At 48.1% G+C, this 24,268-nt stretch overlaps 1 protein-coding gene across 5 annotated transcripts in view; it reads left to right on the top strand.

The window, feature by feature from the left end:
- LOC140403839 (ankyrin repeat and fibronectin type-III domain-containing protein 1-like) overlaps nt 1-24,268 on the top strand; it is a 453,883-nt gene that overhangs the window by 284,320 nt on the left and 145,295 nt on the right. For all 5 annotated transcript variants that reach the window (XM_072492020.1, XM_072492021.1, XM_072492017.1 and 2 more), the window contains 3 exons: nt 9,583-9,682; nt 12,910-13,042; nt 22,929-23,048. In XM_072492020.1, coding sequence (XP_072348121.1) covers nt 9,583-9,682; nt 12,910-13,042; nt 22,929-23,048 — 353 coding nt within the window. The remainder of the gene's footprint in view (nt 1-9,582; nt 9,683-12,909; nt 13,043-22,928; nt 23,049-24,268) is intronic.

The following is a 24,268-nucleotide window of genomic DNA, read 5'->3' as shown; positions in this document are numbered from 1 at the left end:
GTGCTCTACCCGAGTGTAGCTGACCAGAGGTGGGGTCCTCAGGCAGGGCGGAGTCCAATGCCGTTTCTCCACTGCCTGAGCAACCGTCAGGAACGGGCAAGAAATGTAGTCATCGTGGGGGTTGCCGTATTGGTTCTACCTTCGAACCAGAAGAGCAGTTATGAGCGGGGGCTGGCAAACTCTCAGCGGTTTCTGCCGATGAGCGTGCTGGCAAGTTTTCATAGGTTTCTGCAGACAAATATGGCGTGGGGCCGTGGAAAAAAAAAAATTCCGATCTTGCATACAACATATAACAATAACAGTAACAAACAACATTAAACAACATGCTGCAGGTTCCATCAGAAAGGACACCGTTTCTCCCAAGCGGTTCCTTTTAAAACATTATCTGGACACCTCAGTTATCAGTTGCGAACAGGGTCGCAAAGGGGTTCTCGCTTTGGGAGTCAGACTCAAAGTCGTCATCTTCTCCCGGATGCCAAACTCTCGAGTGTATAAGGGCTGATTGGGCTGCATGGTGCGATTTGGGGTCCATCTCGTCGTTCCGGACGAGCCTGTATGAATTGTCGCTGTGCCAAAAGGTGGTGTCTAGTTCTGTGGGGACGGAATCGTCATCGTAGGGTGGTGGTCTTTGGTGGGGTTTGTTGAGGAATTTGATGAGGAAGGGATCACTCGAATCGTGGTCAGATTCGCTGGGTGTGGGTCCTGTTGCCTGGGGATAGTAGGGAGGCGTGCTGTGGCTATTGTCTGAGTCACAGTCGCTGTCGCTGCTGCTGCTGTCTGTGGGCGTTCTGGGGCGGAGTCTAGAGGTCGGGGGTGGAGTCGAGGGCAAGTCCGTGGATATGGTGGGCGTGTTGGGGAAGGGTAGGGATACGTTGGCTGTGGGTGGGGTGTGGTCTGCTGCGTCGAGCATGACGTGATGTGCGTGGTTGGACTGTGGGCCATATGCCTTAAGCTGGTTAATATGGAACCACGCAGTCTTTCAGTTGGGGTACTTAATTTTATACACTGAGAGGCTTACTTTGTCCGCAATGGAGTACGGACCTGAATACTTCAGTGACAGGAATGTGCTGGGGTTGTAAATTGAGAGCATGACCTGCTGTCCTACCTCAAACTCAGTCGCATGCACTGTCTTGTCGAAACAGGCCTTGCTCTGTTTCTTTCTAGTGCCTAAGCTTACTGCGGCTGCTAGCTGAGCCGTTTTTACATTTTCCACTAACTGTTTTACTGCGTTCTGGTGTGTGAGGGCCGTCACTTCGGGGCTGGTCAAGTCAAGTCCTAATAAAAATTCTGTGCCTTTCATGGGGCATCTGGTCATGAGAGTGTGTGGGGTGTATCCTGGGGATGTCGAAACAGTATTTCTCAAAAACATCAGCGCAAAACGGAGGACTGAGTCCCAAGTGGTGTTGTTTTGTTGGACCATTTTTCTGAGGGTTGCTTTTAGGGTCCGATTCATGCGCTCCACGGTACCACTTGACTGGGGGTGGTGTGCGATTTGGAATTTTTGGGTAATGCAAAATATCATGAGGACGTTCTTCATGACACGTCCCGTAAAATGGGAACCTTGGTCGGATTCAATGCTGCGGGGAGTCCCCATCTCGTAAAGATGTGGTGGGTTAAGATCTTTGCGGTGGTCTTTGCCGTGTTCGTTCTGGATGGGAATGCCTCTACATATTTCGTAAAAGTGTCTATGGCGACTAATACGTACTTGCAACCATTCCTGCTAGGGGGCAATGGTCCTATAAATTCCATCTGGAGGTTAGTCCAGGGGCCATTAACGGGGCGGGTGTGGCTAAGCTGAGCTTTCTTTGCGTATCTGTCCGGATTGTTTTGGGCACAGATAAGGCAATTCTCAACGTAGTGCGTTATGTTGAGGTGGGCTGTAGTGGGATCAATTCCCCGATGCCCATGACTGTCATGGAACAAATAAATAAGCTGAATCCTGTCCTGTTCAGGAACCACATAAAGGGTGTCTTTTAGGACCACACCGTCATGTGTGGTTAGTGCGTTTTTAAATCTATCGTAAGTTGCCGTAAATTTTCCTTTCAAAATCTCCCTCAGATTGCTATCTTGCTTTTGGGCCTGCACTAAATCCTCGATATTAGTCTGTGAGACCTGAACTGCATTCACTGCTGCGCTCTTGGGGTGTGTCCTAAAATATCCATGCCTGGAACCTACTTTAGCCAGTGCGTTGGCTTTTACATTTCCAGGTGGGGAGGAACGGTGGTGACTTCGAACTTTAACAATTCCAAATGTCCTGTCCTGTGCTTTCTCTAAAATGTGGCAGAGTAATGGGGCTGAAGGGAGGCGTTTTCCGTCTGCGGAAACAAATCCTCTTGCTTTCCACAGGGGTAGGAATTCTGTAAGGCTGTTGCAGACATAGAGGCTGTCCGAGTATACGTCTGCTGGGCTGGGGAAGGAATCTGGGTGATCTATAATATACGCAACGGCTGCTAGTTCTGCCGCCTGCGCGCCTAAGTGTCCTGGTAGCTTTAAGAAGATCTCTTCTAGGGCGCGTCCCTGCGCGTCCTCAACATATATGCCGCATCCTGTAATGCGCTTCCCTTCTAATACTGTGGAAGAACCATCCACATATATCCTTAAAGGTGCGCACGTGTCTGTGGGCTGGGGGCTCTGGCATGAATTACCTATCTTTCTGGGGGGGGGGGGGTTTCGCAATAGAGGGGCCTGTGTTGTGGTGCGGTGAGATGATTTCACATTCGTGGGGGTTGCCTGGGTACTGAAGGTTATCGGCTAAGAAAGTGTGGGTCTTGGTCCGCTTAACGGTGATGTCCCATCCCTGCAAAAGAAGGGTCCATCTAGCTGCTCTAATTTGGCTGACTGTACCGTCCTTAAGTCGTCCGTCTAGTAAAAGTTGGGTGGGGGTGTGTTCCGTGAGGATTGTGATGGGGTTTAGTCCGGTTATGTAGGAAAAATATTGAACTGCCCAGAAAACTGCGAGCAGGTGCCTTTCACAGGCCGAAAATCCCTGCTCCACAGGATCTAAAAGTCGGGAGGCGTAAGCCACGGGTTTTAGCTGTTCGTGCCGTTCCTGGAGGAGCACGGCCGAAAGGGTGCGGTCTGTGCTAGCTATCTCTATAGCGTAGGGGGAAAGCGGGTCTGGAACCTGTAGTGCGGGGGCTGCAATGAGGGCTCTTTTCAAAGCATCCAGAGCATCCATATGCTGCGGAAGCCATTCCCAAGGGGCTCCTTTCTTTAGGAGTTCCGAGAGGGGTGCTGCCTTGGTGGTGAAACCGTCAATATGGTTTCAGCAGTCCTAAAAACGACCGGAGGGCTGAAACATTCTGGGGAAGGGGCAATTTAGCAATCGAGTCAATTCTTTTGTGCTCGATCTCGCGTTTACCATGCGTGATAATCGTACCCAAATATATCACTTTGTTTTCCAAAATTTGGGCCTTTTGGGGGTTTACTTTGCATCCAATTTTCTGTAGGAGTTCCAGGAGTTCAGACAGAAGCTCGATGTGCTCTGCCTTGGTGTCTGTCTGCAGACTGGACCAGACATTCGGGGCGAGAACATTTTGATAAACCTGCTGTCGGTGGAAAATGGAGGGGGAATTGTGGAATCCTTGTGGAAGGCATGTCCACGTGTACTGCTGACCTTTAAAAGTGAAGGCAAATTTGTATTGGCCCGCTTTTGCCAATGGAATGGACCAGAATCTGTTATTGATGTCCAAAACCGTAAAGTATCGGGAATTGAGTCCCTGCTTGAGCATGGTCTCGGGACTTGTTGCTATGGTGGGGGCTGCTGTGGGGGTGACTTTGTTGAGTTCCCGGTAATCGATGGTCAGTCGCCTTGATCCATCGGGCTTTCTCACTGGCCAAATCGGGGCATTATTAGTGGAGGCTACTGATTTAAGTTACGCCCTGCTCTAATAAGCTATCGTTAACTTTTGCGATTTCTCCCTCTGTCTCTTGGGGAAATCCGTATTGCTTTTGGGGTCTAGGGTCAGGTCCTGTGATTTGTACTGAACCAGTCATCCGGCCACAGTCGTGTTTGTGAGACGCGAATGCTGTTGTGTGCTTCTGCAGAACTGCCCTAACCTGCTTGTCTGTGCTAATCGTGGTCGGGTCAAACCAAAATTCGCCGACTGCGCTAATCCTGTTTGCATACTCACCTACTGTGAGTGTTGCGGGGGCTCTTGCGGATTTTGCCATTTTTCAAACACGTGGGTTTACCGGATCAAATGAAAGGTGGTGGGAGTTCATAAAGTAAATTCTCAAAATGTGTTCTGCTGTGTGGGGTAGATCGACGAAACCAATGGGGTGCTTTGTTGTTGTATTGCCAATCTGAATGGGTACAGGGGCTGTGATGTGTCCCTGCTGTGAGTGGCCTGTGAAGCCGCTGAGGGTGATTGTGGCTGTAGTGGGCCACGTGTCTTTCTGAAACATGGTGGAGGAATTAATTGTGGTGCGGGACCCTCCTGTGTCCCAGAGAAATTCGATGGGCTGTCCCCGTATCTTTGCTGCAACTACTGGTTGGCCAGACCTATCCCAAAGGGTGTCGCAGGTCCAACTGGGGGAGCCCGAACACCGTCAGTCCGTTCTGTTCAGATCCGTCTGGTCTGAACGGGTGCTCACACTATGTATGGGCTCTGTCCTATTCTTATTCAGAGTGCCCGTCTGCTGGGCTCTCTGTGGCTTTCGTGGGACATTGCATTCTTGTGCAAAGTGTCCTAACTGTCCACAGTTGTAACACTCCTGTGGCTTTTGTGGGGGGCTGTCCTGCCTTCGTTCACCCATGCGGGGTTCTGGTGCGTTTTCACCGCATGGATGTCTGCTTCTGCCTGCTGTTCCTCGGGTTTCCTAACTGCGGGTTTGTTTTGGACAGATTGCTCCCAGGAGCGGGACAATCTCTTTAAAACCCATTTCTCATTGAGCGCTTCTTCTGAGGGGTCATAATTGGTACAGACTTTTTGTCCTGCCTCTGTGGCATGGGAGATAAGGGTGCGGGTCAATTTGGCCATACCGTCTTGGGACAAATGGCCGCGGTCTAAATTGCCGAAAAAGGCTGTAAAATGAATCCACAGGCGTCCAGCAAACGCTGTGGCGTGTTCTGTCTTTTTCTGCCTGCACTTATTCAGGCCTTCTACTGGGTCACCTCTGTTGTAGCCGATCGCATCTAGGATCGCTGCGTGCATCTCTGCAAGGGTGCCTCCTCCTACATTCTGTGGATCGGGAAGGGCTGCTACGACCGAAGGGTCTAAACTCAAAACTGTGAGCTTTACATGCTCACGCTCATCCAGGCCGTACATGGTCGCCTGCTGCTTTACTCTGGCAAAGAAGTGGTGGGGGTCTGAGGTGGGGAGGAACGGTGTGATTTTCTCGCACGCGTCCCGTAATTGGGTCACGATTAAGGGGGTGGTGTAAAGAAATTCTGTATCTCCGTCCGATGTGACTGTGCGGTGGGTGGTTACTGGATTCATTGGTGCCTGAACTATCTGCGATGTGGGGGGTTGGGGCACTTTTATCTTCTGGGGCTTTCCTTGCGCACATGTTCCCTGAACATATCTATGCACGGTCTCATTTAATTCTTCCCAATCCGGGTCGTCTTCTGTATCTAACTGGGATCCAAAGGTGCTGTGGAATCCATTCTGAACTGAAAGCAAAGACTGCAGTTCTGCAATCTGCTTCCGGCACTTTGCGTGATCTAATGAGCTCTGTCTGTGCTCCCTGGTGGTAGCATGGAGTGCTCGTAATGCTGCTTTCAGGTCGCTACACTGCCTTTGCAGTGCCTCCACCTATTTCTCTGTTTCCTCTCTTACCAGGATTGCACATTGCATGTCCTCATAGGCCTTTTCGTACTGTGTCTGGAAGCTGCTTAAATGCGCCAGACAAGACTGGTGTGCCCACTTGGCATCATCCACCTCTCCGTCCTTTGCTGCTAACTTCCTTCTCAACTCTATGTTCTCTTTCTCAACCTCACTTACATCGACCTTGCTCATTCGATGTACTCCTTTTATCTCTTAACGGAGCGTCTGAATGACCTCCACTGTGCCTCGCAATTGTGCCAGACAGGACACGATTGCCATCTGCTTGCAAGCTTTTCCCAAGCTTTTCTTATGAATCTCTGACAGGTTCTCCCACCAAGTATGTCCTATACTCCCGGGTCCTGTTTCCTTATTCTCACAGAATTCACTCCAAAGGGGCCATCCTTTGAGGTACTTCCTGATTTCCTCTTCCCAAACGGGACACTGTCCTTCTCTGCTGCTGGTCGCTGCGACCACAAATTCTTCAGGGTTCATGAGGCGTTGCATTGCCTGCATTGCCATCTTTATTCTCTAAATACTATCTTAAAATTTGGAACGAGGGGTACCAAGGCGTTGCTGTAATCACGGGTACGGCTTTCGCTATTTTCCGGAATACAAACTCCCAACAGTTTTTTGAAACAAAAATCTATCAGTTTTACCTTATAGCCCTGTTAGTTATGCATGCATTAACACACTTCCAAATTACGAGGATTGATCAGAACTGCTTGAACACTTGTGGTTTTTCTGTTCCCAATTGGATTCTAATTCAAATTTTTGGATTCTCCCGGAGTGGTTAAGCCACTTCTAAGTCGGATTCCGTCAGGATGTCGGCAGTAATATGTTGCTAACTTTTGGTTGGCTCTTAAATGTTGCCCGTTGTATCTTTACTTAATTTGCTCTGTTTCTATAACCTTTGCTCTGGAGTGGCCAGGTATCTTTATGATACCGCCACGAGGTTCAAGTTCAAGTACTGATCAATAACTCAACACACCAATTAGTAAGATTCAAATCAAAACTCATTTATTATACACAGTAAATCACTACTCATGCATAAACTCTACTTTCTAGACTATTCTCTATCACTAAAAGGCCTATACTTAGCTTCGGAATTGGCCCACCAGGTCAGGAGAACAAATGGCCTTTTGTCCGATCTGAGTCTGCAGGATTCAAAAGCTGGTATGGACTGGTAGCTAGGAGCGCCTATCTCGTCGCGTGCGTTGACTGGAGACTTACTTGGTTGATGCGGCAGCTGGGCAGGTCACTGTCAAGGGTTGATTCGCTGCTGAGTGGCCCTGCCAAGAAGACCAATTTGAACTTGGGGGCTTTACGTTATAGTCCCCAGGGGCTTCCCGCCCTTCGGGGCGGACCCCGTATCTGGTTCCAAATGATTGGACTGCGTTCCGATCACTTGGATCGATTTCTCCAATACTGGAGTTGTTCCCTGATCTCTGGGCGGTCCCTAAATGTCCGTTGGCCTTCCTTTGTCTTGGCTCCTGCTGGTGCCGAGGAGTCTGGCTTGGCTTTATTCACCTTAACTGTTGCCATTGTGCCTGGGAATCGCACATTACTATGCAGATGGCTGCTAGTTTCAGTGCTGTCTGGTTTTTGCAAGTTCCAATACACAGGATTTCTGCACTTGCTAGTTTTTGCCAGTGTTGGCTGAATTTCCCTGTAGTCTTTGCGGTTCTCCATTTTAAGTCGGGAAGTGGCCAACCCAGGTGGCTACACTGTGATCCCTAACAGAGGTCTTTTAAATGATGTTCAACAGAGTAGATGTAGAAAAAAGATTTCTACTTATGGAGCAGTCCAAAACTAGGGGCCATAAATATAAGCCAGTCACTAATAAATCCAATTAGGAATTCAGGAGAGACCTCTTCACCCAGAGCATGGTGAGAATGTAGAAATAGCTACCACATAGTATCATTTAGGTGACTAGTATCAATGCATTTAAGAGGAAGATATATATTACATGAAGGTGAAAGGAATTGACGGATATGTTGATGGGGGTGAGTTAGAATAAGGTGGGGGGAGACTGGTGTGGGACATTGTTACGATACCCTGGGCGAGTGCATGGTCAATTCTAGCCCCACAGGCCCCGGAGTGAATTAACCAATAATTTGTGTAAACATTTCCATAACCCCTGCCCAATAATTTACAGTCACAAGTTTTTGTAAGTTGAAACACAATTGCTGTTTATTTATAACAGAAGTACAGATGTAATGTGTAGTAATTTCAGCTGGACCACACACACAGGACAGACAAACACAGAGGGGTGGAAATGGATTTTTTTTTAAATAAGGAATAGGGGTAAAGGGAAAAGAGTCCTTGCTTCAGATATTGAGTTCTTCGGTGCACCTTCTTCACAAAAATGAGTGTGGTTTAAAACTTTGGCCCGTAGCCTGTAACGATCGTTCACGCAGAGTCATTCATTTAATACTCACAGCAGCAGGATTTCTTCTGGAGAGACACTTTAGCTTTTAATAAACTGGGCCTTCAACTCGAGGTTTACATCCAGGCCTCTCTCCCCCTGTAGAGACACTTGGTTTTGCATCAGACCCTGCCTTCAGCTCGTGGATTGACTTTATTTGTCTGCAATCTTAACAGAACCATGACCAGACCTGCCAGAGAGAGAGAGTGCCCTTACACTGGATCTCTGGAGATAATTCTCGGATTCTGAACTTTCCTTCACAGCCTATAATGCTTCTCTGGTAAACTGATTCAGCCAGGCTATCCACTGGTTCAGGAAAACAGAGAGGGTAAAAGAGAAATTGTCTCTCTTAGCTGCCAAAGTGAAACTGAAACGTCTTCGGATCCATTAGCCTTTTCATGGGAACAGAACCAATCACCGCTGGTTCCCGAGCAGGGCCCAGATTTTGGGGTCATTCAGTGACCACCAGCCACGTCAGTCATCACTGATGCCTTTCAGATCCTTCCTGCTTGACTTAAAGAGACAGGCCATGACCTCGACCTGAGTTAAAGATACAGGCTTCATTAAAATCACAGGTCCATTACTGATCCATGGATCAAAACTGAATTAGCAAAAATAAATAAAAGATAGAGAAAACTAAGGGACTAGACAGGAACAAACAGGAAGGGCCCTTACAACATGAACACTGACCATGACCATTTTTGCAAAGTGGCCTGTTTCTGTACTTTACATTCTAGATAATTGGTGGTGGAAAGTCAGGGAGTAAAGCCTAATGAAGCTTTTCAAAGAGGTTTACAATCAGTCTTTTCTTTCCAGCTTTCCCCGCACCCCTCACTCTACCAGCACAGAGGTCATCATTCATTCCCGCAGTGAGATTAAACCAGGTGGCTGAGTGTCTCTCTGCTGTAATGTCCAATGGTCCTCTGATCTTAAGAGTAATCCCGACCTCCTCCATTCCTGTTCCCAACCGGATATACTTCCTGAATGATAGAAACAAATACTGCCGATGTTGGAAACGTGAAATAAAAACAGAAAGAAATACCCAACAGATCTGGCAGCATCTGTAGGGAGCAAACCAGAATTCATGTTTCAAGTCCAGTATAAGTGTTCTTCATAATTAAAGGGAGGTAGAAAAATGAGGGGTTCTGTGCTGTTGAAAGTGTCCGGGGAAAGGTCTGGGAGAGGACGGGAGAGATTAAATAAGATGTCAAGCAACCAGAGGCATAGTCATGGTTGTAGTAAAGAAACAAAGAATTGGTCCAGAGATAGTGTTGAAGGCAGAATAATGAACAGATGTACTTATTTTCGAAGGATGATGGCCATGTTTAGCCATGTTGCACACGTGCTGACAATAAGGCCCGGGCTAAATTGCTACGTGATCTTTTCCAGAAACATGCACCGTCCACACGCCCAGTAAGAAGCTCTCCGTCTCTCGCAGCCTCAAATACCTCTTCCAAAACACGAGCAAGTTTGTCAAGACCCTGCAGAGGTGAGTACGGCCGCCGTCCCCAAAGGGCACCCACAACTGATGCACAACTTTCAAGAGTTTGCATTGGGGAAAAGATCAGGAAGCAAGGCAAAGAACTGGATGAATGGGATGAGGAGTTAGGAGAGGTGGTGGCGGAGAGAGCGTTGGAGCAGGAAGCAGGTGTTTGAGCCTTCAGTGAAATACATGCGATGAGATAGGTCTGTGCGTTACCAAACCCAGTCAATTCTAAAAAGAAAGTAATCAATAAGGGCTAGAGCAAGAGCGGGAATAGTTAGGCTCACCCAGAATTAGGCTTCTTTTAAATCAGGCCTGCTGCCCACATTGGGTCCCCTGGCAACTGGCCTTTGAAGAGGATGGAAAAGCTCAGCAGGTCTGGCAGCAACTGTAAGGAGAGAGAAAACATGTTTCGAGTCCTTTGGCTCTTCATCAGAACTGAAGAGAGGGAGAATGTGTTAGATTTTAAAATGTAGCTGTGAGAAATTGCAACAAAAAATAGCAACTTGAAGAAGAAAAGGCAGGCAGCAGACAGCGGCTCTCAGTGGTTGCTAGTCGGGGGCAAGAAGTCAGAGTGAGAGACAGGTGTGAGAGAGAGTGGCGTCAGACAATCAGGGGGTGAGTGATTGGGAGAAGGGGGGGGAGAAATATGGGATGGGGAAACGATGGAAGAGGGCAAAGGAAAGGGAGGGGTGTGAACGGCGATGGGAGGGGGGCAATGTAGCAGGAAGGGAAGGGACAGAGAGAGAGACAGGGTGAAAGCAAGGGAGAGAAACCAGCGATTGAGGGAAAGGAGCAATCAGGAGGAAGAGGACGATTGGGAGGAAGCCATCGGGGCCTGTGACTGCTGTAAGTTATGAGCGGGGCACTCCTGACTTCCTGCTCCTCCTGGGTTTATATCTAGATTAGTATTACTTTTCTGCCTAGACTTTCAGTCCTGTTAAGACAGTTTAACAAAACACAATTTTTGGAGTGGGGCATAGAACAAAAGGATTGTCATCTGCTTCAATAAATCCTTAAATCCCTGCAAACAGCCAGAGCCGTACTGGTATCTCAGCACCCACTGTACACCCATACTGGTGTCTCAGCACCCACTGTACACCCATACTGGTGTCTCAGCACCCACTGTACACCCATACTGGTGTCTCAGCACCCACTGTACACCCATACTGGTGTCTCAGCACCCACTGTACACCCATACTGGTGTCTCAGCACCCACTGTACACCCATACTGGTGTCTCAGCACCCACTGTACACCCATACTGGTGTCTCAGCACCCACTGTACACCCATACTGGTGTCTCAGCACCCACTGTACACCCATACTGGTGTCTCAGCACCCACTGTATACCTATACTGGCGTCTCAGCACCCACTGTACACCCATACTGGTGTCACAGCACCCATTTAACACCCATACTGGTGTCACAGCACCCACTGTATACCTATACTGGTGTCACAGCACCCATTTAACACCCATACTTGTGTTTCAGTACCCACTGTATACCCATACTGGTGTCACAGCACCCATTTAACACCCATACTGGTGCCACAGCACCCATTTAACGCCCATACTGGTGTCTCAGCACCCACTGTACACCCATACTGGTGTCTCAGCACCCACTGTACACCCATACTGGTGTCTCAGCACCCACCGTACACCCATACTGGTGTCTCAGCACTCACTGTACACCCATACTGGTGTCTCAGCACCCACTGTACACCCATACTGGTGTCTCAGCACCCACTGTATACCTATACTGGTGTCACAGCACCCATTTAACACCCATACTTGTGTCTCAGCACCCTCTGCATACCTATACTGGTGTCTCAGCACCCACTGTACACCCATTCTGGTGTCTCAGCACCCACTGTACACCCATACTGGTGTCTCAGCACCCACTGTACACCCATACAGGTGTCTCAGCACCCATTTCACACCCATACTGGTGTCTCAGCGCCCACTGTACACCCATACTGGTGTCTCAGCACTCACTGTACACCCATACTGGTGTCTCAGCACCACTGTACACCCATACTTGTGTCTAGGCACCCATTTCACACCCATACTGTTGTCTCAGCACCCATTTCACACCCATACTGGTGTCTCAGCACCCACTGTACACCCATACTGGTGTCTCAGCACCCACTGTACACCCATACTGGTGTCTCAGCACCCACTGTACACCCATACTGGTGTCTCAGCACCCACTGTACACCCATATTGGTGTCTCAGCACCCATTCCACACCCATACTGGTGTCTCAGCACCCACTGTACACCCATACTGATGTCTGAGCACTCACTGTACACCCATATTGGTGTCTCAGCACCCATTTCACACCCATACTGGTGTGTCAGCACCCACTGTACACCCATACTAGTGTCTCAGCACCCACTGTACACCCATACTGGTGTCTCAGCACCCACTATACACCCATACTGGTGTCTCAGCACCCATTTTACACCCATACTGGTGTCTCAGCACCCATTTTACACCCACACTGGTGTCTCAGCACCCACTGTACACCCATACTAGTGTCTCAGCACCCACTGTACACCCATACTGGTGTCTCAGCACCCACTATACACCCATACTGGTGCCTCAGCACCCATTTTACACCCATACTGGTGTCTCAGCACCCATTTTACACCCACACTGGTGTCTCAGCACCCATTTCACACCCATACTGGTGTCACAGCACCCACTGTACACCCATACTGGTGTCACAGCACCCACTGTACACCCATACTGGTGTCTCAGCACCCACTGTACACCCACACTGGTGTCTCAGCACCCATTTTACACTCACACTGGTGTCTCAGCACCCATTTCACACCCATACTGGTGTCACAGCACCCACTGTACACCCATACTGGTGTCACAGCACCCACTGTACACCCATACTGGTGTCTCAGCACCCACTGTACACCCATACTGGTGTCTCAGCACTCATTTCACACCCACACTGGTGTCTCAGCACCCACTGTATACCTATACTGGTGTCTCCGCTCCCATTTCACTCCCATACAGAAGTCTCAACACCAATTTCACACTCGTTAGACAAGCGTGACAGCGATAAATCCTAGGTTACTGGGCTGAGTAGGTTCAACCATATTTTTTATACCTTAGGACAATAGGCCACCTGTGTTTGCTCTGGGCGGTTCTCTGGCTCTGATGTGGTATCGCGAGCTGGCAAAGACCCAGTTTGTAATGCTTGTCTTTATTTGTTTAGGGGCGTGTATCTGGCTGCCATTTTCTTCTACAAGGAAAACATTCTGGTCACAAGTGAGGATCAAATCCCAATCGTTGAGATTGACAGCTCCTGTTCTGGCTCCGACATGCAGGAATTCCTGTGGTTCTCAAAGGTAAGTAGCTGCTTTCCCTTACTGAGAGCTAAAGACAGAATCCGTCCCTCCATCGGTGTATCAGAGCTCCACAAATCTGGAGGACCTTTGTCAACACTTCTTACAAACTGCTCGTTTGGAAATGGGTTGAACAATTTTTTCATCCATTCATGGGATGTGGGTGTTGCGGGCAAGGCCAGCCGTTTAACCCATCCCTTGAGAGCAGTTAAGAGTCTGGAGTCACATATAGGCCAGACCGAGTAAGGACGGCAGATTTCCCCCCTTAAAGGACATTAGTGAACCAGATGAGTTTTTACAACAATCGATGAAAGGCCATCATTACTGAGAGTATATTCAATTCCAGAATTTTTTTAATTAATCATATTTAAATGGAGGTGATATTCAACCCCATATCCACAAGATACTAGTTTGGTCTTCTGGATTACTGGGCCTAGATTAGTCCAGTGACATTACCATTGCACTACCATATGTCCCCCTCGCCTGTGTATATTCTGAATTCTCCCTCTGCGTACCTGAACAGGTGCTGGAATGTGGCGACTAGGGGCTTTTCACACTAACTTCATTGCGGTGTTAGTGTAAGCCTACTTGTGACAATAATGATTTTTTCTTTTTAAATTAAAAAAACATGGGCGGCGCAGTAGCACGGTGGTTAGCACTGTTGCTTCACACCGCCAGGGTCCCAGGTTCGATTTCAGCTTGGGTCACTGTCTGTGCGGAGTCTGCACGTTCTCTCCGTGTCTGCTTGGGGTTCCTCCGGTTGCTCCGGTTTCCTCCCACAAGTCCCGAATTAGGTCATTTGGATATTCTAAATTCTCCCTCTGTGTACCCGGACAGGCGCCGGAATGTGGCGATAGGGGCTTTTCACAGTAACTTCATTGCAGTGTTAATGTAAGCCTACTTGTGACAATAATGATTATTATTATTAAATGAGTTACCTCCACTCTAATTCTCAAGAAACTCAGTACCATCACAAAGCAGTCAACTGAATTGGCACCCCATCCACCACCATAAACAATCACTCCCTCCACCAACGACGCACGGGGGCAACTGTGTGCAACATCTATAAGATGCACCGCAGCAACTCACCAACGCTCTTTCGACAGCACCTTCCAAACCGCGACCTCTACCACCAAGAAGGACAAGGGCAGCAGACACATTGTCAAATCACCATCTGGAAGCTCCCCTCCAAGTCACTCACCATCCCGAGTTGGAAATATATCGGCCATTCATTCACTGGGTCGCTGGGTCAAAATCCTGGAACTCCCTCCCCATCAGCACTGTGGGTGTACCTACACCTCACGGGCTGCAACGGATCAAGAAGGCAGCTCACCACCAGCTTCTCAAGGGCAATTAGGAATGGGTAATAAATGCTGGCAGAGCCAGCGACACCCACATTCTGTGAAAGGAGTTTTAAATATTGAAACTTAAACCAGTCTATACAATCAATAATTAATCAGGCTTAAAATTAATTATTAAATAATTTGAAATCAAACAACATCCACCCATTAATTATAATCTAGACTTCAAGTGATTTTTTTTTCTTCCAGGAATAAATTAGTGCTAACAATAAATCAAGATTAGAAATGGCGATGCAGTTAACATGTCCAGATTACAGAGTGTGGGAGGTTATGGAAAATGAGTCTGTCCATTTCTGTCGGAAAGGTCTCTGTCCCGAGTCATCGAATATATGAAATAGGAGCAGAAGTGGGCCATTCAGCCCCTCGAGCCTGCTCCACCGTTCAATAAGATTGTGACTCATCTGTTTGTGTTTCGAATTCCACATTCCCATCTACCTCCGATAACCTTTGATTCCCTAACAAGAATCTATCTACTGTCACAATATGCACCCATGCACATCATGAGGTAAAAACAGGCAGTGACAGACACCCAGATTAGCCAATCAACATACAGGACAAAACACAACCAATCACCAGACAGAACACCAGAGGGGGGCTTCCAACTATAAAACACACGAGGCATAAGCGCTCCGCCTCTTTCCACTGGTGACAACTGTAGTGACAGTCAGGGTATATATATCAGTCAGCACCTTCTACACGTGGATCAGAGCTAGCCTGGTCTAGTAAGCTAGAGTTAGTATACTTAGAGTAGTAGAGTGTCAACCCATAGCCAGCTGTGTGCCTTGTTACAGAGGTTCATTAAATCGTATTGAACCAACGCCTACGTTTGGTGTATGCTTTACAGTTCATCTGCATCCTGTTGCAGTCCGTGTTACCCCATGGTGAATAACACAACATCTACCTCCGCCTTAAATATATTCAGTGACCCCCGGCCTCCACCGCCTTCTGAGACAGCGAATTTCAAAGTCGCACAACCCTCTGAGAGAAACTTTTTCTCCTCATCTCTGTCCTAAAAGGGCATCCTCTAATTTTAAAACAGTGCCCCCACCCCACCCCTCGTTCTGGACTCACCCACAAGAGGAAACATCCTTTCAATGTCCACCTTGTCCAGACCGTTCAGGATCTGAGAAACTTCAATCAAGTCACCCCCTCACTCTTCTAAACTCCATAGAACCATGGAACCATAGAAATGTTACAGTAGTGGAAGCAGGTATGATAGTGAGGTTTGAGGGGCCTCTTGACAAATAAATGAATAGGATGGGAATAGAGGGATACGGATCCAGGAAGTGTAGAATGTTTTAGTTTAAACGGGCAGCATGGGGGTCGGTGCAGACTTGGAGGGCTGAAGGGTCTGTTCCTGTGCTGTACTTTTCTTTGTTCTTTGTTCACAGAAGAAGTCCATTCATCCCATTTTGTCCATGCCAGCCCGAGGACACCCAGATGTCCTTTCTAATCCCACCTCCCTGCACCGGCCCACAGCCCTGTAGCTGACAGCACTTAAGGTCCAGATCCAGGTCCTTTTTAAAAGAGTTTAGGGTCTCTGCCTCCAACTCGGGCAGCGAATTCCAGCCTCCCACTACCCTCTGCGTGAAAACCTTCTTCCTCATGTCCCCTCTACACCTTCTGCCACTTATCTTGAATCTATGTCCCGTGGAACAGTGAAAATCAACCTAGTCTGTCCATCCTTTCCTCAGAAGACAACCCATTCATTCCAGGTATCAATGTAGTAAACCTCTTCTGAATCTCCTCCTCCAATGCATTTACATCCTCCCTTAAATAAATGGGGCCAAACTGCACACAGTATTCAAGAAACATTCTCGCCAATGCCCTGTATAACTGAAGCGTAACATCCGTACATTTATGTTCATTCACATCAATTCTGAATTGTTAAACTGGACGAGTCAGAGACACTTCAACATATATGGGAGGGGGAAGAATTTCTGGATGGTTTACTCCAGAATACAGGAATACCTCCAATAAAAATACAGGTGCAGTTGTTTTTAAAGAATGTTTTATTGAGGGATTTGAAAATTTTTATAACAGTAACATAAACAATGACATCAACATGGTAAGATAAACATCCCCCCCCACCACCACCACCACCCCCCCCCCCACCCCCCCCCCCCCCCCCAGCCCAATCTTCACACTGCATCTGCTGACATTTTAATTTTCCCCGAGAAAGTCGACGAACGGCTGCGACCTCCAGGTGAACCCGGCCATTGACCCTCCGAAGGCGAACTTTATCTTCTCGAGACTGAGAAACCCGGCCATGTCACTGACCCAGGTCTCTACACTCGGGGGCTTCGAGTCCCTCCACAGTAACCAGATCCGTCTCCGGGCTACCAAGGAGGCAAAGGCCAAGACATCGGCCTCTTTCGCCCCCTGAACTCCCGGCTCTTCCGACACTCCAAAGATCGCTACCTCCAGACTCGGCACCACCCATGTTTTTAGCACCGTGGACATTACCTTAGCAAAACCCTGCCAAAACCCTCTAAGCTTCGGGCATGCCCAGAACATGTGGACATGATTTGCTGGGCTTCCCGCGCACCTCGCACACATATCCTCTAACCCGAAAAACTTGCTCATCCTAGCCACTGTCATGTGTGCCCGGTGGACTATCTTAAATTGTATCAGGCTAAGTCTGGTGCATGATAAGGAGGTATTAACCCTGCTCAGGGCATCTGCCCATAGACCCGCCTCTATCTCTCCTCCTAGCTCGTCCTCCCACTTGCCCTTAAGCTCCTCCACTGGAGTTTCCTCTGCCTCCGAAAACTCCTGGTAAATATCTGAAACCTTCCCCTCCCCCACCCAGGTACTGGAAACTACTCTATCCTGTATCCCCCGTGGCGGCAGCAGCGGAAAGGCCGGAACCTGCTTTCTCAGGAAGTCTCGCACCTGCAAATACCCTGAACCCATTCCCTGCTGGCAATTCAAATTTATCCTCCAAGGCTTTCAAGCTGGGAAAGCTCCCATCTATAAATAGTTCCCCCATCCTTCTAATTCCTGCCCTCTGCCCTCTCCGGAACCCACCATCCAGCCTACCCGGTACAATCCTGTGGTTATTATAAATCGGGGTCCAAACCAATGCTCTCTCCACTCTCTTATATCTCCTCCATTGACCCCAGATCCTCAGAGCCGCCACTACCACCGGACTTGTGGAATATCGGGCTGGCGAGAATGGCAGAGGTGCTGTTATCAGTGCTCCCAAACTGGTGTCTTTGCATGACGCCTCCATCCGCTCCAATGCCGACCCCTCCCCCATTACCCACTTCCTGATCATGGCTATATTAGCCACCCAGTAGTAATTGCAGAAGTTCGGCAACACCAACCCACCCTCCCCCCGACTGCGCTCCAGCAACACTTTCTTCACTCGCGGGGTTTTACCCGCCCACACAAAGCCCAAAATAACCTTATTCACCCGCTTGAAAAAGACCTTTGGGATGAAGATGGGGAGGCACTGAAAGACAAACAGGAATCTGGGGAGGACCGTCATTTTCACGGTCTGTACCCTCCCCGCCAGTGATAGCGGGAGCATGTCCCATCTCTTAAACGCCCCTTTCATTTGTTCTACCAGCCGGGATAGGTTTAACTTGTGCAGTGCCGCCCATTCCCGAGCCACCTGGATTCCCAGATACCGAAAGCTCTTTCCCACCATTCTAAGCGTCAGCTCTCCCAGTCTCTTCTCCTGCCCTCTTGCCTGGATCGCGAACATCTCGCTTTTCCCCATGTTCAATTTATACCCCGAAAAATTGCCAAATCCCCCCAAGATTCGCATTACTTCCCCCATCCCCTCCAACGGGTCCGAAATGTACAAGAGCAAGTCACCTGCGTAGAGCGAGACCCGGTGCTCCATTCCCCGCCGCCCCCCCCCCCCCCCCCCCCCCCCCCCCCCGAATCAGCCCTTTCAGTTCCTAGAAGCTCTTAACGCCATGGTCAATGGCTCTATGGCCAGAGCAAACAGTAACGGGGAGAGGGGGCACCCTTGCCTCGTCCCTTGGTATAGTTTAAGATACCCCGACCTCAGCCGGTTCGGACGCACACTCGCTACTGGTGCCTGATAGAGCAGCCGCACCCAGTCAGTAAAGCCCTCACCAAACCCAAACCTTCCCAGCGCCTCCCACAGGTAATTCCTCTTCACTCGATTGAAAGCCTTCTCCCCATCCATCGCTACCACCACCTCCACCTCCTCTCCTTCTGAGGGCATCATAATAACATTTAAAAGCCTTCGAACATTGGCCTTGAGTTGCCTGCCCTTAACAAATCCTCTTCCTCCAAATGGTCTTCCCCCATCACCCCCGGGACACAGTCCTCTATCCTTGTGGCCAGTATCTTAGCCAGCAGCTTGGCATCCACATTCAGTAGAGAAATCGGCCTGTATGACCCGCATTGCTCCGGATCCTTCTCCCGTTTTAGGATCAATGAAATTGAGGCCTGCAACATTGTTGGGGGGAGGACTCCCTTCTTTCTTGCTTCGTTAAATGTCCTCACCAGTGGGCTCAATATCTCTGAAAACGTCTTATAGAATTCCACCGGGTAGCCGTCAGGCCCCAGGGCCTTGCCCAGCTGCATGCCTCCAGCCCTTTGATTATTTCCTCAATCTCAATTGAGTCTCTCAGCCCTTCCACCAGGTCCTCCTCCACCCTCAGGAACCTCAACTGATCCAGAAACTGCCTCATCCGCTCCACCCCACCCGGGGATTCCGACTCATATGATTTACTGTAAAAGTCCTTGAACACCTCGTTCACCCCCGCTGGGTCCAGGACAGTATTCCCGCCTCTACTGTTTACTTTACCTATGCCCCTGGCTGCCTCTCTTTTCCTGAGCTGGTGCGCCAACGTTCTGCTTGCCTTTTCCCCGTACTCATAGATCGCCCCCCTTGCCTTCCTCAACTGTTCCACTGCTTTCCCTGTGGTCAACAGCCCAAACTCCACCTGTAACCTCCGCCGCTCCCTCAGTAGCCCCGCGTCCAGGGCCTCCGAGTATCTCCTGTCCACCTGGAGTATCTCCTCAACTAACCTGTCCCTCTCAGCCCATTCCGCCTTTTCTCTGTGGGCCCGTATCGAGATTAATTCCCCTCTGATCACTGCCTTCAAAGCTTCCCAGACCATCGCTGCAGAGACCTCCCCCGTATCATTTGTTTCCAGGTAGTTCTGGATGGACTTGTTAACCTGCCCACAGATAGCTTCATCCGCTTGCAACCCCACATCCAATCTCCACAGCGGGCGTTGCCCTCACTCCACACTAACCCGTAGATCCAACCAATGCGGGGCATGATCCGACACTGCAATTGCCGAGTACTCAGTATCCACTACCCCCGGTATTAGCGCCCTGCTCAGAACAAAAAAGTCGATGCGAGAGTATACCTTGTGAACATGTAAAAAAAAGGAAACTCCTTCGTCCTTGGCCGTATAAACCTCCATGGGTCTACTCCCCCCATCTGTTCCATAAAACCCATCAATTCAGACTGGACCTTCAGCCTGAAGCCTATATCTTTCTGGAGAGACATTTTATTTCTTATCAGACTGGACCTTCAGCCTGAGGCCCATATCTTTCTGGGGAGACACTTTATTTCTTATCAGACTGGACCTTCAGCCTGAGGCCTATATCTTTCTGGGGAGACACTTTATTTCTTATCCGACAGGACCTTCAGCCTGAGGCCTATATCTTTCTGGGGAGACACTTTATTTCTTATCAGACTGGGCCTTCAGCCTGAGGCCTACATCTTTCTGGGGAGACACTTTATTTCTTATCAGACTGGACCTTCAGCCTGAGGCCGATATCTTTCTGGGGAGACACTTTATTTCTTATCAGACTGGACCTGCAGCCTGAGGCCGATATCCTTCTGGAGAGACACTTTATTTCTTATCAGACTGGACCTTCAGCCTGAGGCCTATATCTTTCTGGGGAGACACTTTATTTCTTATCAGACTGGACCTGCAGCCTGAGGCCGATATCTTTCTGGGGAGACACTTTATTTCTTATCAGACTGGACCTTCAGCCTGAGGCCGATATCTTTCTGGGGAGACACTTTATTTCTTATCAGACTGGACCTTCAGCCTGAGGCCGATATCTTTCTGGGGAGACACTTTATTTCTTATCAGACTGGACCTTCAGCCTGAGGCCTATATCTTTCTGGGGAGACACTTTATTTCTTATCCGACAGGACCTTCAGCCTGAGGCCTATATCTTTCTGGGGAGACACTTTATTTCTTATCAGACTGGACCTTCAGCCTGAGGCCGATATCTTTCTGGGGAGACACTTTATTTCTTATCAGACTGGGCCTTCAGCCTGAGGCCTACATCTTTCTGGGGAGACACTTTATTTCTTATCAGACTGGACCTGCAGCCTGAGGCCGATATCCTTCTGGAGAGACACTTTATTTCACATCAAACCTTGCTTCCAGCTCGTGGTTTGACTTCAAGCCACCCAGTCTCAAGAGAACAGCACCCAGACTTGCTGGAGAGAGGGGCAGCCCTCACAGTGGCCTTACGTAGAGAATTAGTTGGATTTTTTTGGAGAGAATTAGTTAGACCCCTTCATCCATACTACAGAATAAAAAATGAAACCAAAATGGAACCTCCTGACTCTAAACATTCTAGTGGGATAAAGTCCAATCGCCGCATGTTACCGGGCAGACCACGGCCTTTTGGGCCCATTCGTTGGCCACCAGCAAAATCAACAGACTGGGTCATCACTGACGCCGGCCAGTCTGCAATCACCAGTCTAAAACAGCATAGCCTTCCAGACTTGTCGATTTGAATTAAAGATACAGGCTACCTTAAAGACTTATTTCCATAAATCATTCATGGATCAAAAATATAACGACAAAATAAAATAAAAGGGAAAATGGGAATAGACAGGGAACAAACAGGAAGGATCCTTACGCAGTCTGGGGAAGGGGGTGCTGTTGCATGTTGCCACAGAAACTCAGGCTCCCTGAATGAACTGTAATTGACTACCTAAGGGGAAAAGAGATGGAGTTTTTACAATGTGTATAGGATCCATTCTTGACCAACATGTAAGAAGCCCAGCAAGAGAGGAATCATTGCTGGATCTTGTAATGGGAAATGGACCAGGCTGATGAGAGAAGTAAGCATAGAGGAGCATCTAGGCAACAGCGATCACAACATTATAAGGTTTAAGACAATGATTGAGAAAGACTTAAATGAGACAAATACCAAAGAAACTAATTTTGATGGAACAATGATAGATAAACCTGAAAAAAGCATTGACAAGCGAAGAGATAGAACAGGTCGTAATAGCAAAACTGCAGAAATATTGCAAATTTACTTTGTGTTGGTATTTACCAGGAAGATTAACAAAGTGGACATGATATCAGAAGAAGTGATCTAAAAAGATATCAAGAGATTTAAGATAGAAAGGGGAAATAATTGATTAACTAGTCAAACTTGGAAAGAATAAACCCAGTTGTCCGAATGGATTGCAATCATGCATATTAAAATATATTAGGGAAGAAATTTGAAATTGGAATAGTGCTAGAGCCAGGTAGCTAATGTGAGTTCGATATTCAACAGCAAATATTTACATTTGCATAGTGCCTTTAAGGGAGGAAAATGTCCCTACATGCTTCACAGGAGACGTTTCACTCATAAACTGACATTGAGCCACACAAAGAGATATTCAGAGAGACAGTCAAAAGTTTTGTCAAAGCAATAGATTTTCAAGGCTTTAAGGAGGAAAGAGAGATAGAGAGCTGGAGGGGTTTAAGGAGTGAATTCTGGAGCTTAGGGCCTGGCCAACTGAAGGCTACGACGGTGGAGCGAAGGAAGTCAAGGGGCGGGATTCTCCGGTGGCGGGATCCTCCGCTTCGCCGGCAGCGCACTCACACCAGCGGATTTCCCGACGGTGTGGGGGTGGCCACAATGGGAAACCCCATTGGCCGGCTGCCAGGACGGAAGCTCCCGCTGCCGGTGGGAGTGAGCCGCACCAGAAAACGGGTCTGGCGGGACGGACAATCTCGCTAAGGGTGTGCAAGAGGCCAGATCTGGAGGAGTGCAAAGATCTCAGAGAGCCGTTGGGCCAGAACGAAAGTGTGTGGCCATGAAGGAAATTGAACACAAAGTTTTTGAATTGAAGGGTTGCCAGACCAGGAGCTAATGTAGGACAATGAGCAGAGTGATGGTTGCACTGGACATCGTGTGAGTTCGGAAACAGATAGCAGAAAACGCTCCTCAGAGCAGAGTTTTAGCGGAGTTGAATTCTACATTGAGGTGGAGGTGGGTGACTGGCGAGGAGTGCCATCTGATTTGGGGTTTCAGTAAGACATGGACTGGGTGGAAACAGGAGACGTTATGGAGCTCGGGGTTGCTGTGCTCAGTGATTGAGAGTACATCGGCTCAGAAGCGCAGCTTAGGGCTAAATAGGACACAGAGCTTGCCAATGGCAAGTGGCCACGGACGAGAATGGAGTCAGTGGCCAAGAAACGGGGATGAGGCAGGAACTGAAGACAATCGATATGTTCTTCCCAATATTTAATTGGAGGATGTGTGTTGTGGCCTCTCTCCAGCTCTCCTGTATGTGGAAGGACACCCAGTGGCTGCAGCAAGGGATGAATTCCGCGCTCTCCTCGTCCTCCTCCGTGCTACAGACCAGGCAAAAGATGTTATTGGCAGTGTCCCAACTCCAGGTATGAAGCTGTTTATTGAGTTGAGAACATCATCACCTCAGCATCAGGATCTCATCAGAGAAATGTTTTTAGATTTTCTGACTATTATATGTATTTAAATTGTGGAAAAGAGAGATGTTTTGTTGAAGCTTTCTTTCTTGCACTCATCAGGACAAACATAAGAATACCAAATTTCAAATGATCACAACAATTTATACAACAGGAGAGAAGGGTGCCTATTTGTTGGCAAGTTGAGCCTAATTACCCGGGAGCTTGGGGAACTGATAGTTCCTGGTTGTTTTCTCCATGGCAACACCTCGGCCAATCAGAGTTGACTTGCTAACTAATCACCATCCCCTGCAGTGATTGTTTGAAGCTTGGTATTCTTACATTTGTCCTGATGAGTGTGAGATGAAAAGCTTCAACAACATGTCTCTTTTTTCAGCAGCATTCAAGATATGTATGCATCTTAAATTAAAATAAGTTTTTTAACAATAATTGTTCACAGATTCTTAGGATCCACAATTTGAACGTTCTACCTGTGTCTAAAATGGTGAGTGGTTAGGGTCTGGAATTGAGTACCTGAGAGTGTGGTAGACACAGATTCAATCAGGGCTTTCAAAAGGGAATTGGGTAAGCACCTTGTAGTGATATCATGGTTGTGTTGTAATTCACCGATTGACCACTAGGAGTCTCATTAGTATATAATTGAATGTTAGAGTCAGGTGACCTCAGACCGACTGGAGAGCTGGAAGAGAGATTGCTTGTGTATGGTCATACTACTATTCATCTGTTGTTTGTATATATTTGACCGACAGTTAATGTTAATAAATCGTTTATAGCTGCAAGTGTTCTTGTAATATAAATCAGGCCATCCGACAAGAACATTACACACCTGAAGAGAAAAATTGCAGGGTCCATGGGGAAAATAAACCAGGAAAATGGGACTGAGTTCCACTTGCAGAGAGCTGGCGTGGACAAGATGGGCCAAATGGCCTTCTGTGCTATGATTCTAATATAGGAGCATTTGGAAATGTACGGATTGATCAACTTCAGAAAGGGTGCACTTGTTAAGTGCCTGGTAAATTTAATAATGTTATTTTTGAATAAGTTACGGGATAAATAAAGGGAGTAAAATGGAAGCAGGAGGAGGCCATTCAGCCCCTCGAGCCTGCTAGGATATTCATAGATTGTGATCAATCTACATCTTAACAGCATTTACTCAACTTGATTCAGTAACC

This window comes from Scyliorhinus torazame, chromosome 29, assembly GCF_047496885.1.
Source record: "Scyliorhinus torazame isolate Kashiwa2021f chromosome 29, sScyTor2.1, whole genome shotgun sequence".
In the NCBI taxonomy this organism is placed as follows: Eukaryota; Metazoa; Chordata; class Chondrichthyes; order Carcharhiniformes; family Scyliorhinidae; genus Scyliorhinus; species Scyliorhinus torazame.
Note: the sequence above shows the minus strand (reverse complement) of the source record. Positions and strands in the feature narration are given on the sequence as shown.